This window comes from Rhinopithecus bieti, unplaced genomic scaffold (assembly GCF_001698545.2).
Source record: "Rhinopithecus bieti isolate Rb0 unplaced genomic scaffold, ASM169854v2 scaffold_9981, whole genome shotgun sequence".
NCBI lineage: Eukaryota > Metazoa > Chordata > Mammalia > Primates > Cercopithecidae > Rhinopithecus > Rhinopithecus bieti.
Window position 1 is genome coordinate 3,851,034 of NW_016806838.1, and position 20,428 is coordinate 3,871,461.

General features: G+C 46.5%; 1 protein-coding gene across 3 annotated transcripts in view; it reads right to left on the reverse strand.

Moving 5' to 3' along the window:
• PTK7 (protein tyrosine kinase 7 (inactive)) overlaps positions 1–20,428 on the reverse strand; it is an 84,947-nt gene that overhangs the window by 41,294 nt on the left and 23,225 nt on the right. Inside the window, exon 1 of one of the 3 annotated variants that reach the window (XM_017878188.1) lies at positions 4,279–4,357. The exons of the other annotated variants lie outside the window; for them this stretch is intronic. Within the exon in view, the coding sequence (XP_017733677.1) occupies positions 4,279–4,342 (64 nt within the window). The 5' untranslated portion in view covers positions 4,343–4,357. Of the gene's footprint in view, positions 1–4,278; positions 4,358–20,428 lie in introns of those variants that run through there. 3 annotated transcript variants of the gene reach the window in all.

Sequence of the window (20,428 nt, forward strand, 5' to 3'; positions counted from 1 at the left end):
GAGTTCGGACTGAGCAACATACTCAAAAAAAAAAAAAAAAAAAAAAAAAGGCCGGAAACGTGGCACATGGCGTAAGGTGCTCCCCAGCCAGGGGTCACCATCAGCCCCTGGCCCCCGCCTGTTTTCTTCTGGGGGTGGAAGGGTTGTACCCCGTACATGCCTCTTGCCCTTAGTGACCCTTAAATGGCTGTGGAGTCTCTTAGGAAGTAGCAATGAATGAAAAACGCAGCTGGAGTGAGGTGGAGCGATGAGATGAAAGGAACATATGTTAGGGAAACCTGGGTTCTGGTTTGATACAGTCACTAATCAGGGTGACCCTGGCCAATCACCACTTCCTCCCAGGCAATCCTATCTGTAAAAGTACAGAAATGAAAGCATGCAACTGAACAGTCACCAAGACCTAACACTGGACTGGCTGCAATGAATCGCAGAAGTAGTTACAGAAACAGGGGCCCATTCCCCAGAATCTCCCCCACCATCCGCACAGCCAAGCCTCAGAGCCCACTTAGTAAACGCAGCACCAGGCCTGGGAGGGATTAAGAGTGACCTAACAAACAGCAGGTGTGTGGGATCTGAGGCACCTGGTGGCTGCAAACAGGGATTCAGCATCATTCTGATGAGCTGCTCTGTTCCTCGGCTCAGTCCTGCACAGCCTCCCCAGGAGACCTGTCTTTGCCATCTCCTTCCTTGGCCACACACTTGCACTGAAATCTCATTGCCTGGGATACCCTGACACTCTTGCCTCTGCTGTGACTGAGAGCTTTATCCCCCAAGCTAGTAAGCTGGAGGGAAGGGTAGACATTTGTGCCCAGTGTGAGACATCTGTGCCCCTCTGGTGCCTGGGACATGCAGTAAATACCCTGAGAGCATGTGCGGGGGAATAAAGTCACTCAAGTGTTCATCTGACCTGAAATACTGTCCTACATCTACATTTATCCATCTTGGCCAACTTAATTTTACTCTCTGAGTCTCAGTTTTCTCACTTGGAAAATGGTAGCCTTGAAACCAATTTTAGTAACGCTTTATCAGCCTACAGTCCCTCCCTATGATATTTAAATGAAATTCACATTAAGTATAGATGCACAAAAGTCTGCCTATTTTTCAAGAAAGTTAAAAACCCCAGAAATTCTAAGGAACTGTGGAACCCAAGATTCAAAAGCCCTCGGACTAAGGAGATCCCTTCCAAAGGTGAATGCAGGGAGGAGGACCTGGAACAGAATTGCCAAGGGGAACCACAAGTTCTCAGCACCCTCCATGCCTGGGAACGGATCTGGCCCCAAATCCATCCTTGGCCCCGAGAGGAGAGAGACAGACAGCAGCCAGCTGTCTCCTGAAGATGCCAGTGAGGAGCCTGCAGAAATAATATACATCCCAGGGGAGGCAACAGGGCTGCTGGAACAGGAGACTGGGAAATATGCCATGAGCTCAGCCTCAGGAAGACCTCTGTGATGCTCAGCCAGTGCTCCCAGTGATCCAAGAGGACAAGGAGTCCAGCCCCTGATCACCCAGGGAAGATGGAAGAGATTTGCTGTGGGCTCCACAGCCATTCATTGGAGGGGTTCAGACCCAGAGTGCTCCCAGGTCTCTGACTCCCAAGGGTTCCAATGTGCAGGATCCCTCAGAGTCCACCATGGAGAATGGTGCCAGGGTGGAGCCTGGGAGCCAGCTTCCCAGGGTCCTTCCCACAGAGGCAGGGGGTGAACTAGACAGGCCAGGACCACTACCTTGGACTGGTTGTGGCCATAGTTTAATTATTAATTTTCAAAACAGGCTCAGAAAACTCTGATAAATTCCAATTTACGATCCTTTTTCACCCATCTCTGTCTCCTGCCTGGGACACCAATAATCCAGGCTGAGAAGCACAGCCTGCAGACCTGACCAGAGTGGACATGGCAGTTTACCCCAAATTCCTGGTGGTGGGGAGGATGCCCTTTACACCCTGCCTGCACCCAACCCTGCCTCATCCACCCTACCCTTGGGGATAGGTGGCCTCAATCCCATACAGTAAGGAGAATCTTCTCTGGCTTCTAAGAAGTTAAAATAGCCTGGTTGTGGTGGCTCATACCTGTAATCTCAACACTTTGGGAAGCCGAGAGAGAAGGATCGTTTGAGCCTAGGAGTTCGAGACCAGCCTGGGCAACATGATGAAACCCCATCTCTACAAAAAATAAGCCAAATGTGGTGGCACCCACCTGTCGTCCCAGCTACTTGGGAGGCGGAAGTGAGAGGACGGCTGGAACCAGGGAGGTGGAGGTTGCAGTGAGCCAAGATCACGTCACTGCAGCCTGGGTGACAGAGCAAGACCCTGCCTCAAAAAAAAAAAAAAAAAAAAAAAAAAAAAAAATATATATTATATATATATATATAGAGAGAGAGAGAGAGAGAGAGAGAGAGGGAGAGAGAGAGAAGTTAAAATATTCCTTAAACCTGCTCTGTCCAATATGATAGCCCTAGTGACATGAGGCTATTTAAATTTATTTATTTATTTATTTTTTCAAGACAGTCTCACTCTGTCGCCCAGGCAGATTATACAGTGGCACAATCTCAGCTCACTGCAACCTCTGCCTCCTGAGTTCAAGCGATTCTCCTGCCTCAGCCCCAAGTGGCTAGGATTATAGGTGCTCGCCACCACACCCAGCTAATTTTTATATTTTTAGTAGAGACGGGGTTTCACCATGTTGGCCAGACTGGTCTCGAACTCCCGACCTCAGGTGATTCACCCACCTCGGCCTCCCAAAGTACTGGGATTACAGGCATGAGCCAATGTGCCCAGCCTAAATTTAATTTAATTTAAATAAAATTGAAAATTCATTTCCTCGGTAACACTAGCCACACGTCCAGTGCTCAGGGGCCATAGGTGGCTGGTGACTACTGTACTGAATCACAGAGAGAAACAGTTCCATCCTCAAAAAAAAAAAAAGGTCCATCTGACCACCTGCTTCTGGCTGCCCTGGTTCCTCTGACTGCCTACTTCTTGCCAGAGCCTGTGTACAGACACACTGCCTTTTTCTTCTTCTTTTTTTAATTCATAGGATTCTGACTGATAGAGGACACATTTCTTTCTTATCTTTTTTTTTTTTTTTTTTTTGATGGAGTTTTGCTCTTGTTGCCCGGGCTAGAGTGCAATGGCATGATCTTGGCTCACTGCAACCTCCGCCTCCCAGGTTCAAGCAACTCTCCTGCCTCAGTAGCTGGGATTACAGGCGCCCGCCACCAAGCCTGGCTAATTTTTTGTATTTTTAGTAGAGACAGGGTTTCACCATGTTGGCTGGTCCCAAACTCCTGACCTCAGGTGATCTGCCCGCCTTGGGCTCCCAAAGTGCTCTGCCTCCCACCTGGTGAAGACTGGGACTGGCGTGAACCACCGCGTCTGGCCTAGAGGACACATTTCTGATCCAGAGAACCCTCAACACCATCAGCCTCATTTTACAGACAAGGAAACCGGAGTCAAGGATGCCCCAGTAAATGGCAGGCTCAAGAGCCGCCCCTGGGTCTGTCTGACTCCCAAGTCTGCCTTCTTTCTGTGATGCCGCACTGGCTGCTTCTCATTTCACTCATTAATTCCCTGGTACCCGCATTCCCTCCACAACCAATCTATTGTGTTTCACATGAGTCCTTTTGTTTGCATGTGCTCTTGTAAAATGCAACTGGTGTTCCACCGGCAGGTGGAACTTACTCATGTTAACAGTCCTGCAAGATCTCTCACCTGCTCCCTACTCATTGTTCATACTCAGCACTATGTTTTGAGGATCCTTCTCTGTGGCCTTCTCTTACATCCTGCTCTTCTCCCCAGTAGATTTACGTATTGAGCTTTTCTGGGGGAGACGCAAATGAATGCTCTTTTAAACAGGTGACAGAACAGAGCTGTCCACAGTTGAAGTCTAGGGCAGGTGCAGTGGCTCACGCCTGACAGTAATCCCAGCACTTTGGGAGGCTGAAGTGGGCAGATCACCTCAGTTCAGGAGTTTAAGACCAGCCTGGACAACATGGTGAAACCCCGTCTCTACTAAAAATACAAAAATTAGCCAGGTGTAGTGTCGGGCACCTATAATCCCAGCTACTCAGGAGGCTGAGGCATGAGAATCACTTGAACCCGGGAGGCGAAGGTTGCAGTGAGCCAAGGTCGCACCACTGCACTCCAGCCTGGGAGATACAGCGAGGCTCAGTCTCAAAGAACAAATAAATACATAATTACAAACAAATAAAAACATAGTTGAAGTCTACAGCCTCTTCTCTGCATGCCCTAGCACCCAGCCCTGGCCTCTATCATCTACTCACCCTTCTCTGTTTCCACCACTCCTCTGGGTATCCTCAGAACCTGGTCACATGCACATGTATACATATGCACGCACACACACACACACACAAAACCAGCTTTTCCCGGCCTTCTTCCTCCTCCACTCAAGCCCAAAAAGTGACTAGAGGCTGGACCTCGACTGGTTTCAAAGGGATAAGAGAAAGAATCAGTCTCATACTTTTATATTTAGAAGCGTTCTGCAAACCACTTCCCGGAGCAGACAAGAGTGGGGAATGTGAGGAAATCACTTTGCTATGTTGTGATGTGGAAAGCACGAGCCGCCCAGGGCCTGTGGCAGCGGGCTGCGGGGACATGAGGCAATGTTAGCACATGTGCAGGAGGCGAACATGCCCCTGGGCAGCCTGGTCATCCCTTCTCACGACTGGCCAGCTGGCCGGGAGCAGAGCCACAGACCCTCTCTCAAAGACCCCTCCTGCTACCCTTCCTTTGGGGAACACAGTGTCTCCACCTGTCTGGGTAACAGCTGTTTCTGGAAACCAACTCTTCTTTCTGGGGAGGGGTTCTTACAAGGGGGTTGCTCCACTCAGGCCTGTAAGACTAGACTTTAGGCCCAACCTGGGACACAAAGAGAAGGCTCCAGACTGAGGGAGGGGGCTGGAGGGTGCTTAGAAGAGCCACGAGCTTGGAGGGGCAAGGGAACACTCCTGGACCCAGGTCCATGGGAGAGGGGCATGGGAGCGGGATTTTGCATAGGGCCCACTGCCCCCTTCATTTTTTTTTTTTTTTTTTTTTGAGATGGAGTATCTCTCTGTCAGCCAGGTTGGAGTGCAGTGGCACCATCTTGGCTCACTACAACCTCCGCCTCCTGGGCTCAAGCAATTCTCCCACCTCAGCCTCCCAAGTAGCTGACACCCGCCACAGCGCCCAGCTAATTTTTGTATTTTTGGTACAAACAGGGTTTTTCCATGTTGGCTGTGGCTGGTCTTGAACTTCTGACCTCAAGCAATCTGCCCATCTCGGCCTCCCAAAGTGCTGGGATTATAGGTGTGAGCCACCACACCCGGCCCCCACTGCCCCTTTCTGAAGGCAGACCTGCTCCTCCCATCAAAAGCTCTCCTCACAGCCATCTCTGTGGCTGGGAAAATGTTGAGATAACAATGCACCAGAGATGAGGAGAAGAGATCTTGCAGGAGCCATCAGCTACAACCAAGGTTGTTGCTCAAATATTACTCACAGGTAGTGGAGCCAGGCCAGTGTTATTAGGTGAGCCCTGGGGGTGTCGGGGGACGGGGACAGGCCACCTGCTCGGTTACGGTCAAACCATCAGATCTTCCCAGATACTTCCTAGACTCCTTACAAACTCCATTTTACTGCTTAAAATATAAACTTCCTAATAAGTTTATATTTTAAATATTAATGCATATTTTAATGCATTAATCTTAATCTCTTAACTACATTACTAATGATTGGTCCTTTATTTTAAGGAAAATAACCAAAAAAGAGTCATACTTTTAAAAAATCAGCTGTTGAGAAAAAGTATTCTGGCTAAAGACATAAAATAAATATTTTAATCTTCTAATCAATAACAATAGATGAAAAAAATACAAACTGATGAATAAAGGACAGAAGCAACTCCTTGTAAAGTGCTTTTGTTTTGTTTTGTTCTGAGACAAAGTCTAGCTCTTGTTGCCCAGGCTGGAGTGCAATGCCGAGATCTCGGCTCACTGCAACCTCCGCCTCCCAGGTTCAAGTGATTCTCCTGCCTCAGCCTCCTGAGTAGCTGGGATTACAAGCATGCGCCACCACGCCCTGCTAATTTTTTTGTATTTTTAGTAGAGACAAGGTTTCACCATGTTGGTCAGGCTGGTCTCGAACCCCTGACCTCAGGCAATCTGCCCGCCTAGGCCTCCCAAATAAGTTATTTTTAAAAGCACCAAAATCTTGCAACTCATCACCAGATGCCAAAAGCTTAAGGACAACCCACTTCAAGGGGAAACATAAAGCATAAAGCACACACGGACGGCTGAGAAAAGGGCTCCGAGGGGTGGCTGATGCAATCACTGAACTGAATAGCCAAAAAAATGACAAAAAACCTCAAGTTTATTTCATGCTTACTCCCTTGATCTTTCAGTCAAGGTCCGGAAGGCACTGAGATCTGGCTTCACTCAAGTCAGGAACTGGCTGTGCCCCCATTCCAGGGGGTGCCTCTTATGGACCTCCAAAGTCACACAGAGACAGACAGGAGAGAGACAGAGGGAGAAACAGAGGGAGACAGGGAGATGAGATAAGGGAACAGAAGAAATTGAGAGAGACAGAGAAGGGGAGACTGACAGAGAGAGAGAGACACAGACAGACAGACAATGTGAGACCCAGGCCCTGGCAGACAGATGGAGGTGGTGAGAGATCAACATGCAGAGACACAGACAGAGAGAAACTGAGAGACACAGATCAAGTAACATAGAATCATAGAGAGACAGAGACAAAGGGACAAGAAATAGCACGCACATGTGACACATGCGCACGCGTGCATGCACAGCGCTCCCCATGCCTGCAGGGCAGGCCCCAGCCCCACATTTACCCCAGCTGCCCCTGGCAGGTCTCTTCTGTTTCCAGTAGCAGGGGCCCTGCCCACCCCCTCCCACCACCCTCCCCAGCAGCCGCAGGGACTCCAGACTGAGTCCCGGGCAACAGGCCTCAGGGCTGCCCAGGGTAACACTAGATCCTGAAGGTTACAGCTTGTCTGTTGGTGGAAGGTGGGAGGGAGTGAAAGAGAGGGGCAGAGGCTCTATATATACACCAGATTCAGACCCTTTATAATGGAGAGCCCTCAAATTAGAGGCTCCTGGTAAATAATTCACCAGGAAGAGTACAGTACCTTCCCTGGGCTCATCCATTATTCATCAATAAATGCACCGTACTGTTACACTTCCTGACATCTAAAATGGTCTGAGCCATTAGGCCAGAAATGAGACAACAGCAGAGCAGTTTCCATCCAACTTTTCCAGAACCCCTGACCCAGCAGTCCTGCTGCTTTTGGAGCTTAAGTTGCTGCTCCTTAAGCAAGGGCAAAGCACTCAGCTTCCAGAAAGGACCAGGCCTCTCTGACTGTGAGATCCCAAAGGCAGGCACATACCCAGCTCCAAGAGGGCCCTTCTTCTGGCCCTCCCTAGGGCCAGAAAGAAATAACTGTGCCCAGAAAAGTCTTAGGTAAAACCCTTGTGTTCACCAGACCCCAGAGGGAAAAGGGAAAAGAAAAACACTTTTTTTTTTTTTGAGCTGGAGTACCACTCTGTCACCCAGGCTGGAGCGCAGAGGTGTGATCTTGGCTCACTGCAACCTCCACCTCCTGGGCTCAAGTGATTCTCCTGCCTCAGGCTCCCCAGTAGCTGGGACTACAGGCAAGCGCCACCACATCTGGCTAATTTTTGTATTTTTAGTAAAGATGGGGTTTCACCATGTTGGTTAGGCTCGAACTCAAACTCCTGGCCTCAAGGAATCCATTCGCCTCAGCCTCCGAAAGTGCTGGGATTACAGGTGTGAGCCACCACACCCAGCACAGGAAAATACCTTGTTTGTATCTGTCTAAGGGCAATACTGTTCTGAAGAGTATCAAAGAGCTCTTTGGGAGGCTGAGATGGGAGGAGCTCAGGAATTCAAGACCAGTCTAAGCAGCATAGCAAAACCCTGCCTCTAAAAAAAAAAAAAAAAACAACAACTAGCTATGTGCAGTGGCACATGCCTATAGTCCCAGCTACCGGGGAGGCTGAGGCGAGAGGATCACATAGGCCCAGGAATTCAAGATTACAGTGAGCTATGATTGTGCCACTGACTGAGACCCCATTCTTAAAAAAAAAAAAAAAAAAAAAAAAAAGGCTCAAAGAATTTGACTTTGATGCCAGCCACCAAAGGCAGAAAGACCTGCATCCTAGACTTGGCTCTGAGCAAGTCATCTTGTTGTCTAGGCCTTGGTTTTCCCGAATCTAAAATGGGGCCGGGTACAGTGGCTCACACCTGTAATCCCAGCACTTTGGGAGGCTGAGGTGGGCAGATAACCTGAGGTCAGGAGTTCGAGACCAGCCTGGCCAACATGGTAAAACCCCATCTCTACTAAAAATACAAAAATTAGTCAGGTGTGGTGGTAAGGGAACAGAAGAAATTGAGAGAGAGAGAGAAGGGGAGAGTGACAAAGAGAGAGAAGGGGAGAGTGACAGAGAGAGAGAGATAGACAGTGTGAGACCCAGGCCCTGGCAGACAGATGGAGGAGGTAAGAGATCAACATGCAGAGACACAGACAAAGAGACACTCCCAAGTAGTCCCAGCCACTTGGGAGGCTGAGGCAGGAGAATCACTTGAACCTGGGAGGCGGAGGTTGCAGTGAGCCGAGATCACGCCACTGTACTCCAGCCTGGGTGACAGAGGGAAACTACGTCTCTAAATAAATAAATAAATAAATAAATAAATAAATCTGGCTAGCAGCAACACCTGCTCTCTATCCTGCAGGGCCTCTACAAGGATGAAATGCCTCTGGAACTGTAAGGCGCTGGCATACAGTGTAGATGCAGGGTGGAGATGAGGTTAAAAGTTCAGACTGGAGTCTGACTACCTATATTCAAATACACTCCCTCACTTACCAAGTGCATGACCTTGGACAAGCTGTTTATCCTTCCCATGCTTTCATTTTTGTATCTATAAAATGGTGCTAATAGGCCAGGCACAGTGGCTCACGCCTGCAATCCCAGCACTTTGGGAGGCCAAGGTGGGAGGACTGTTTGAGCTCAGAAGTTCAAGACCAGGCTGGGCAACACAGTAAGACCTCATCTCTACTGAAAAGTTAAAAAAAAAAAAAAAAAGGCCGGGCGCGGGGCTCAAGCCTGTAATCCCAGCACTTTGGGAGGCCGAGACGGGCGGATCACGAGGTCAGGAGATCGAGACCATCCTGGCTAATATGGTGAAACCCCGTCTCTACTAAAAAATACAAAAACTAGCCGGGCGACGAGGCGGGCGCCTATAGTCCCAGCTACTGGGGAGGCTGAGACAGGAGAATGGCATGAACCCGGGAGGCAGAGCTTGCAGTGAGCTGAGAGCTGGCCACTGCACTCCAGCCTGGGCGGCAGAGCAAGACTCCGTCTCAAAAAAAAAAAAAAAGAATTAGCTGGGCATGGTGGTATGCACCTGTGGTCCCAGCTACTCAGGAGGCTGAGGTGGGAGGATCACTTGAGACCAGGAGATCAGATTCAGGCTGCAGTGGGCAATGATCGTGCCACTGCATCCCAGCCTGTGTGACAGAGCGAGACCCGTCTCAAAAGAAATAAAATGAGACTGGCCTCATAGGCTTGTTGCAAAAAGAAAATTCACATGGTAGCAGAGGTAGCAGGTGTGAAACAGAAAATTAGCTGAGCATGGTGGTGCGTGCCTGTAATCCCAGCTAGTCAGGAGACTGAGGCAGGAGAATCACTTGGACCCAGGAGATGGAGGTTGCAGTGAGCCAAAATCAAGCCACTGCACTCCAGCCTGGGCGATACAGCAAGACTCTGTCTCAAAAAAAAAAAAAAAAAAAAAAAAAAAAGAAAAGAAAATACTCCAATGCACTAGTAATCTAAGAAATGTAAATTAGAACAAGTTCTTCTACCCATCAAATGAAGGCCAAGATTTTAAAAATAACACTCAACGCTGGTGAGCATATGGAGAAAATAGTCCTTCTACTTTGCTGGAGGGAATATAAATTATAATAATTCCCTTCTGGAAAATGGTTTAGTAATATTGTACTAATGTTCTAAAAAATTTATGTCCTTTCTCCTTACAGAATTGGCTGATTCCAGTTTTGGGACAGGAAATGCACAAGAGAAGCCTAGAACTCCATCTTATCATACAAGGAAACAAGCAAAGACTAGCAGGTCTCATCAAAAGGTCCAGGAGAAAAAAAAAAGATTCAAGGCCTGCTGGGTATGGTGCCATGCTCCTGTAGTCCCAGCTACTTGAATGGTTCAGGTGGGAGGATTGCTTGAGCCCAGGAGTTCAAGTTCGGCTTGGGCAACATAGCAAGACCCTATGTCTTTAAAAAAATAAAATAAATAAAAAGATTCAGGCTCAGCTTAAAGAGGCTCCCATCAGCCAATGATAGGACCATTTAAGCATCTGTAAGGGTAAGAACCACATGGACTAAAACACATCAAATAGGTTTAAAATTCATAAGTGCACAATGATGCTTAACACAAAACACCCAAAGTCTCTCACTGGCCACCTTTGAAGAATGTTCGAAAACCAATTCATTACTTCGAAAACAGGTAAAGAATCAAGCATTTATTCTTCCCTTTCTTGAACAGCTATATCTCTGGGTAACCAAACAATTAATGAGGGGAGATTTGTGTTTATAGAAGTTTCCAGCTAATAAACAGAATACCATCATTTTACAACTCCCTAATGAAATAATAGATCTAGCAATGATTAGTGATGGCTTCTCATTCCAAAGAGACAACCAGATATTGTATCTACTGAGGGAAATACACATGAAGGGGAAAAAAAAAAAAAAAAAACAAATCTGAACTTGATGAAGCCTCTACATCTAATCCATTATTGAAAAGTTAACAAGTCTGGGCACAGTGGTTCATGCCTAGAATCCTAGCACTTTGGGAGGCCAAGGCAGGTGGATCACCTGAGGTCAGGAGTTTGTGACCAGCCTGGCCAGCATGGGGAAACCCTGTCTCTACTAAAGATACAAAAATTAGTCTGGCATGGTGGCAGGCACCTGTAGTCCCAGCTACTCAGTACGCTGAGGCAGGAGAATCGCTTGAACCTGGGAGGTGAAGGTTGCAGTGAGTCGAGATTGTGCCACTGCACTCCAGCCTAGGCAACAAGAGCGAGACTCTGTTTCAAAAAAAAAAAAAAAAAAGTTCAAGCAGCTTTCTAGAAGAAATTTGGAAAACAAGACAGAAGTTAGATAACAATGTGCCACCAACTGAAATAATAATCGTGAACACACATTCTCTGTATCTTCTATTACTCCCGTAAATAACTGTTAAAACCCTAATACTGCTATTTAACATTTCATGTGCTTACAACTGTGTCTTCACCACTAGATTCTAAGATTCCTGAGGACAGGTGCAGATCTCACACTTGGTCTCCTCCATGGCAGGTGCCTTGCCCATGAGAGGTGCTCAGGAAATATTGGTTGATTTGTGGTGGTTTTACTGAGCCACATAATTTGGTAGCATTATCCCAACATGATGTGGAACCAGCTGAGGGTCAAAGCCCAATATGGGATCCTGGTAGGCAATTATATTAATTATCATTATTAATTCAACAATCATTTACTTAGAGCCTACCATGTGCCAAATACTTCATAAGACACTGGGGACAGAGAGAGAAACACACAATTACTGCTTTTAAGTGTCTCAGTTTAGTGGGAGAGTCAGGCAAGTAAACATATAATTAAAGTAATAGCTACCACTTACTGACCACTTACTATCACTGTTCCAAACACTTAACCATATTAACTTGTTATAATGCTAATGCCCATCTGGTGGGGTAGGTACTATGCTCCCCATTATGCAGATGAGGAAATGGAGGCAAAGAAAGGTAAAGCAATTTGCTAAACATCACATAGCTGATGAGTAACAAATGCAGGCTTCAAATCTCAGGTCCTCTGGCCTGAAGAAAGTCTATCTAATCCCTAGGCTTTACAATAATGTATTATCACACAGGATGATGGGTGGGTGCAAAGGACACAAAACAGAAGCATCCAAGTCAGAGTCAGGGGATTAAAAAGTTAGGGAGGCCGGGCAAGGTGGCTCACACCTGTAATCCCAGCGGTTTGGGAGGTCGAGGACAGCAGATCACCTTGAGGTCAGGAGTTTGAGACCAGTCTGGCCCACATGATGAAAACCCACCTCTACTAAAAATACGTAAATTAGCCAGGCATGGTGGTGCACACCTATAGTCCCAGCTACTCAGTAGGCTGAGGCAGGAGAATCGCTTGGGAAAGGAGGTGGAGGTTGCAGTGAGCTGAGATCACGCCACTGAACTCCAGACTAGGCAACAGAGCAAGACTCTGTCTCAAAAAAAAAAAAAAAAACTCAGGGAAGAGGCTGGGCGTGGTAGCTCACAACTGTAATCCCAGAGCTTTGGGAGGCCAAGGTGGGGAGATCACTTGAGGTCAGGAGTTCAACACCAGCCTGGCCAACATGGTGAAATCCCATCTGTACTAAAAATACAAAAAATTAGCCGGGCGCCACACCTGTAATCCCAGTTACTTGGGAGGCCGAGGTGGCCATGAGTCGATATCACACCACTGCACTCCAGCCTGGGTGACAGAGCAAGACTCCATCTCAAAAAATAAAAATAAAAAAAAAAATAAAATATAAGTCAGGGAGGAATCTTGGAAGGGTCTTCAACATAAGGTTTTATGAAGAAAAGGGGCGAGTGTGATGGCTCATGCCTGCTATAATCTCAGCACTTTGGGAGGCTGAGGCAGAGAGATCACTTGAGGCCAGGAGTTCGAGATCAGCCTGGGCAACACAGTAACACTCCATTATCTAGGCATGGTGGTGCAAGCCTGTAGTCCCAGCCGCCTGGGAGGCTGAGGCAGGAGGATCCCTTGAGCCCAGGAGGTCAAGGCTGCAGCGAGCTGTGATTGTGCCAGGACACTCCAGCCTAGGTAATCGAGCGAGACCCTACCTCAAAAAACAAACATACAAACAAACAAAAAAGGGAATGGGACTTGGCAAATAGAGCAAGTCAGAAGCACAAAGACCAGGCATGATCAGGAAACTGAGTAATTCAGGATGCTCAGAATTAAGAGGAGGAGGAGAAGGAAGTACAGCAAGAGGCCATTAGAACACCACTTTGGGGCAAGGAGGCAAAGGAGGTGAAATATAAACCCACCCTGCTCAGGCTGTCCCCCAACAAAAAAAATCACAACCACAATGAGTCCCTGTTTCCAAGGAGGTGGTTGCTAGGGTAGGAAATGGACCGAAGAAGCTCTTTGTCATGGAGAGAATGGCAGGCACAGTCACAGAAGTCATGGCTATGGGATAATGCCATACCTGCTCTGTTAGTTTCCCAGGGCTGCCATAACAAATTATCGCAACTGGGTGGCTTAAAATAGCAGAAATTTATCCTCTCACAGCTCTGGAGGCCAAAGTGCAAAATCAAAGTGTTGGTGAGGTCAGCTCCTTCTGGAGGGCACACGCTTCTGTCCTTGCTCCTGGTGGCTGCCAGCAATCCCTGGTGCTCCTTGGCTTGTAGCTGCATCACTCCAACCTCAGCCTTCGCCATCACAAGCCGTCTTCTTATAGTGTACCTCTGTCTCTAGGCCTCTTCTCTTCATTGGGCGCCAGCAGTCATATAGGATTCGTCATTCACCTTAATGAATTAATCTTACCTTGGTTATATCTACAAAGACCCTAATTCCAAATAAAGTCATATTCACAGGTACTGAGGCTTAGGACTTCAACATATATTTTGGGAGGGCACAATTCACCCTCTAATATCTGATATTCTGCAAGTTGCTTTTTTTTTTTTTTTTTTTTGCTATACAGTTAACCACAGATGTCTTTCCATGTCTGTTCATATAATTCTACCTCATTCACTTCAACCACTGTGTATTATTTCACTGTATCAATTACCCATAATCTATTTATCCAATACCCTAGTAATGGGCATTCAGATGGTTTTCCTTTTTTTTCTTTTTTACCATTACAAAGAATATTCTTATTCTCTGTACAGGCATCTACGCACATTGATAATGAGAGGGTTTCTATAGGATGACTTCCAAAGAGAATGGGAACAAAGAGAATATAATTTCAAATTTTTGACAAATGACATCCAGCATTATCTCCAGAGAAGTTAAAAAAAAAAAAAAAAATGGGCCAGGCGCGGTGGCTCATGCCTGTAATCCCAGCACTTTGGGAGGCTGAAGCGGGTGGATCATGAGGTCAGGAGATCAAGACCATCCTGGCTAACACAGTGAAACCCCGCCTCTACTAAAAACACAAAAAATTAGCTGGGCGTGGTGGCGCCTGTAGTCCTAGCTACTCGGGAGGCTAAGGCAGGAAAATCGCTTGAACTTGGGAGGCGGAGGTTGCAGTGAGCCGAGATCGAACCACTGCACTCCAGCCTGGGCGACACAGTGAGTCTCAAAAAAAAAAAAAAAAAAGATAAGCGACAAATTGTTCTTCAGAAAAGTCGTGCAGGTTGGGTGTGGTAGCTCACACCTGTAATCCCAGCACTTTGGGAGGCCATGACGGGCAGATCACGAGATCAGGAGTTCAAGACGAGCCTGGCCAATATGGTGAAATCCCCTCTCTACTAAAAATACAAAAATTAGCCAGGTGTGGTGGTGGGTGCCTGTAATCCCAGCTACTTGGGAGGCTAAGGCAGGAAAATCACTTGAATCCGAGTAGTGGAGGTTGCAGTGAGCCGAGACTGCACCACTGCACTTCAGCCTTGGCGACAGAGTGAGACTCCGTCTAAAAAAAAAATGTTCACTTTGGGAGGCCGAGGCAGGCTGATCGTGAGATCAGGAGATCGAGACCATCCTGGCTAACACAGTGAAGCCCATCTCTACTAAAAATACAAAAATTAGCTGGGCGTGGTAGCAAGTGCCTGTAATCTCAGTTACTGGAGAGGCTGAGGCAGGAGAGTGATATGAACTCAGGAGGCGGAGCTTGCAGTGAGCGGAGATCACGCCACTGCAGCACTCCAGCCTGGGTGACAGAGCGAGTCTCCCTCTCAAAAAAAAAAAAAGTTGTGCTAATTTATGCTTTCTTAACCAACACTGATACTTAATATCTTTGTCAACCTGACAGACATAAAATAATACTTTGTGGCTGGGCATGGAGGCTGACACCTGTAATCCCAGCACTTTGGGAGGCTGAGGTAGGCGGATCACTTCAGGTCAGGAGTTCAAGACCAGCCTGGGCCAACATGGTGAAATCCCATCTCTACTAAAAACACAAAAATTAGCCAGGCGTGGTGGCATGTGCCTGTAATCCCAGCTTCCTGGGAGGCTGAGGCAGGAGAATTACTCCCTCCCGGGAGGCAGAGGTTACAATGGGCCCAGCTTATGCCACTGTACTCCAGCCTGGGTGACAGAGCAAGACTCCATCTCATAAATAAATAAATAATAATTAAAAACTTTGTTTTAATTAGCATTGTTTCTCCTTAAGAAGATAAAGCAATTTTCATTTTAACTGGTTAAATTGCTTCCCCACCCCCAACCAAGATTTCAGTTTAAATTGGTACTTGGGGAACACATGAGATATTTTATTGTCCTAAATTTCGTATTGTCCATTTTATGTTCAACTTTGTTGCCTTATTTTCCTTATTTACTGTTACATTATTATTTTGTAATTAATAAGATCAGAAATATAAGATCTGATTTTCTGGATTACATGTGGCACTCACCCTCCCTCCTCCAGAATGGTCATTAAATTACTGAATGACTTATATGTACCAGGCACTGCTCTAAGTACTAAGAATACAGCAGTGAACAAGACAGTGAAAGTTCCTGTTCATAATCGCTACTTCACTGAAGAAAGAAAAAGTGTTTGCACATGATTTGAGAAAACAGATGGGAGTGAGAATTTTCACCCCTGGGTGCAGACTTGCCTCAAAATTAATTTAAATACTGTCCTATTTTGATCTATTTGAGAGCCTTCTAGAGAATATCTACTCTGTTCTCCAGGTGTCCTAGAAGGATTCACCAAAGGAATAGTGAAGGTGGGAGCAGAATAGTGAAGTGGTTAGTGAAGGTAGAAGCAGAAATAGCTGCCAGACAGCTGTGCCCCTTCCCTGGAGGGAAGAGTCATGCCCCCAGGCGCCCAGTGCCTTCAAAGGTTAAGGCTGTGAGTTCAGAGAACAAAGGAAGTTTTAAGGAAGAACAACTCCTCCCCAGTCGAGGTAAAGGGGGACATAACTGAAGCACCACTCCCAGCCTCACTCCACCTCCTTCCATCAGCCCCAAGGAGGGGGACGTCTGATTGGACATATTTGACCCCAACCCATCCTCCTTTCACTTGGGAGTAGGGGGTCTGCTCCACCTGCAGGAAGCACACATTTTTTATAGGTAGCTACACACACACACAAACACACACACACACACCTGTTAATATTCCAGAACTGCTATGACAAGGGAGTAAGTCTGCCTAATTCAAGGATGAATAAGACATTTATCCACTTCAGATTAAAGCCTTGTTGCTTGCTCATCCAATCCCTGGTCTGTCTGTCTGCTTTTCTCCCTCCCTTTCACCTCCTTCGACTGGTTTTAAACTCAGAAGGCAGATGGGTATTTACTGATGCTGTCAATACAATTTCCATTATAATGGTTTATGCCTGAGCATTTTGTTTTATTTTATTGATTCTGTGAATGGATAAATGTTCCTGTTGTATTTTCTAAATGGTTACTTGCTGATAAGTAGCAAACCTTCTGGGTTTTGTGTAGGTTTTGTATTTGCCCAAATGACTCTGTTCTCTCACTGATTATAGTAGTTTTTCAGTTGATAATCGGGTTTCCCATGTAAAAAAGGTACCCCTGCAAAAATATTAACTTTATTTAGACTTTTAATCTTTTTTTTCCTGTGAGTGACAGGGTCTTGCTCAGTTGTCCAGGCTGCAATCCTCCCACCTCAGCCTCCCAACTAGCTGGGACTATGGGTGTACACCACCTGGCTATATTCTTTCTTATAGCATTATTTCAGCTAAAAGAATAATAAATAGTAGTGACTTTATTATTTTAATTTAGTGACTTATTTAATGCAAATAGCATTGCATTTCATTTTTAAGTATAATGACGGCCATGTTTTTTTTTTTTTAATCAGAAACGGACGTTAATTTGTATCTAGTGTCATTTTTGCCTCTCTTGAGAGAATTGTGTGACACCTCTGAGTTGTTTTTTTTGTTGTTGTTTTTTTGGTAGGGGTAGGGGGAACAACGTCTTGCTCTGTTGCCCAGGCTGGAATGCAGTGGTGGGATCTCAACTCACTGCAACCTCCACTTCCTGGGTTTAAGCAATTCTCCCACCTCAGCCTCCCAAGTAGCTGGAATTACAGGGACCCGCCAACACAACCGGCTAATTTTTTTTTTTTTTTTTTTTGAGACAGAGTCTTGCTCTTTCACCCAGGCTGGGGTACAGTGGCACGGTCTTGGCTCACTGCAACCTCCATCTCCTGGGTTCAAGCAATTCTCCTGTCTGAGCCTCCCAAGTAGCTGGGACTACAGGCGCCTGCCACCACACCCGGCTAATTTTTGTATTTTCAGTAGAGACAGGCTTTCACCATATTGGTCAGGCTGGTCTCAAACTCCTGACCTCAGGTGATCCGCCCACCTCAGCCTCTCAAAATGCTGGGATTACAGGCGTGAGCCACCTCACCTGGCCAAGAGATGCTCCCCAGAATGGCTCGAACCACCCACCTCCAGAGTTGGAGGCAGGCACACCAATCAATTCACGACACAGAGGGTCGAGTGGCGCTCTGTATTTTTTTTTAGTACAAAAGGGGTCTCACCATGTTGGCTGGGCTGGTTCTCAAACTCCTGACCTCAGATGATCTGCCCACCTTGGCCTCCCAAAGTGCTGGGATTACAGGCACTAACCACCATGCCCAGCCACCTCTGACGTCTTATGTTGATGAATTATAAAGGGTAAGCCATCCATGCATTTTTGGGAATACATCCTTTACTTCTTTATGGTACATTATCCTTTATCATAGTGTTAGATTTAATTTTCGAGTATTCTATATTAGACTTTAACACCAACGTTTCTAAGTAGTGTGGTTTTCCTTTCTGCACTGTCAGCATTTGAGAACAAGGCTATATCAACTTTGTGACACACACAGGCTGTTGTCCATCTGTTCCTTGGCTCTGTGACAGTCTCTACAAAGCATTTACAGGCTCTACTTCTTCAACATTTTTCAAAATTTCCCCTCAAAACTATTTGATACAACTAGCTTTCAGTCGTTTTTAAGAGTTACTGGTCTATCCAGTCATTCTATTTTTTTTTTTTTTTTTTTCACATCTGCTTAGTTTTTTATTTAGTTAAGTATTAAGGACCAGTTAATCAACTCATTAGATTGGTCAGGACAAGACACTTGAACTATGCAGCAGGATTTAAAAGCAGTTGGTTTTGGTAGTTCTCTGGTAACCACACAAACACATACACACGAATTTGTAGAGTACTCTGAATATTGGATTTCCCCCGTGATCTTGTATAATAATGCGCTGTTCACAATCTGCAGTATTTTGGAAAGTATATAAATTGGACACGGCCAAATTAAAGATATTTCAGGCCGGGCGCGGTGGCTCAAGCCTGTAATCCCAGCACTTTGGGAGGCCGAGATGGGCGGATCACGAGGTCATAAGATCAAAACCATCCTGGCTAACACGGTGAAACCCCGTCTCTACTAAAAAATATAAACTAGCCGGGCGAGGTGGCGGGCGCCTGTAGTCCCAGCTACTCGGGAAGCTGAGGCAGGAGAATGGCGTGAACTCGGGAGGCGGAGCTTGCAGTGAGCTGAGATCCGGCCACTGCACTCCAGCCTGGGCGACAGAGTGAGACCCCGTCTCAAACAAACAAAAAAAAAAAAGGTATTTCATAAACTCCTATAAAGTATTTGGGAACTTCAGCTGTATTCCCCAAGAAATCAGTTTTAAACTATAAAGAACAAAAATGCATATAAAATCAAACAGATTTAACAGACGTCTTTGAAAAAAATCAAATTATAATTCAATTTTCTACTTTTCAAATATGACTAAGAAAAAGAGTCACAAGTAGTAATGTCTACCATCTTTTAAAAAATCCTCTAATAATTTTTTTTGAGATGGAGTCTCGCTCTGTCGCCCAGGCTGGAGTGCAGTGGCACGATCTTGGCTCACTGCAAGCTCCGCCTCCCGGGTTCACGCCATTCTCCTGCCTCAGCCTCCCAAGTAGCTGGGACTACAGGCGCCCGCCACCACGCCCGGCTAATTTTCATATTTTAGTAGAGACGAGGTTTCACCGTGTTAACCAGGATGGTCTTGATCTCCTGACCTCATGATCCGCCTGCCTCGGCCTCCCAAAGTGCTGGGATTACAGGCCTGAGTCACCGCGCCCGGCCATGATTTTTTTTTCTAAGAGACGGGGTCTCAGGCCAGGTGTGGTAACTCACACCTGTAATCCCTAAATCTCTACTAAAAATACAAAAAACTAGCCAAGCGTGGTGGCACATGCCTGTAATCCCAGATACCTGGGAGGCTGAAGCAGGAGAATCGTGTCACTGCACTCCAGCCTGGGCAACAAGAGTGAAACTCCATTTCAAAAAAAAAAGAGAGATGGAGGCTCACAAGCTAGTCTCGAACTCCTGGACTCAAGTGATCTGCCCACCTCGGCCTTCCAAAGTGCTGGGATTACAAGGGCGCGATCTGGGCTCCCTGCAAGCTCCGCCTCCCGGGTTCACGCCATTCTCCTGCCTCAGCCTCCCGAGTAGCTGGGACTACAGGCGTAGCCACTACGCCAGGTAATTTTTTGTATTTTTAGTAGAAACAGGGTTTCATCATGTTAGTCAGGATCGTCTCTATCTCCTGACCTCGTGATCCACCCGCCTCCACCTCCCAAAGTGCTGGGATTACAGGCATGAGCCACTGCGCCCGGCCCAACCAACCAGATTCTTTAATAAATTTCAGTCATTATATTTCCCTGGCACAGATTTATTAGCATAGCACCAAACATGGTAACCCCTGATAAATATTAAAATATTTTCCTATCACAATGATCACAATTCTAACTATTAGTAAACACTTCCTTAAATGGTAGCCCTCTCTGTTAAATGGTAAGCTCTCTGGGGACAGTGAATTGTCCATCCCGTTTCCCGCTCTATCTATATCCCTAGTACCTACTGGGTACCTAGAATGTACTCAAGAAATAGCTGTGGGCCAGAAGCAGTGGCTCATGGCTGTAATCCCATCACTTTGCGCAGACTGCTTGAGTTCAGGAGTTTGAGACCAGCCTGGGCAACACAGCGATACCCTGACTCTATAAAAAAGTTTTTTTAATTAGCCAGGCATGGTGGTGTGTGCCTGTAGTCCCAGCTACTCAGGGGTCTGAGGTGGGAGGACTGCTTGAGTCTGGGAAGTCGAGGCTGCAATGAGCCATGATTGCGCCACTGCACTCCAGCCTGGGTGACAGAGTAAGACACTATCTCA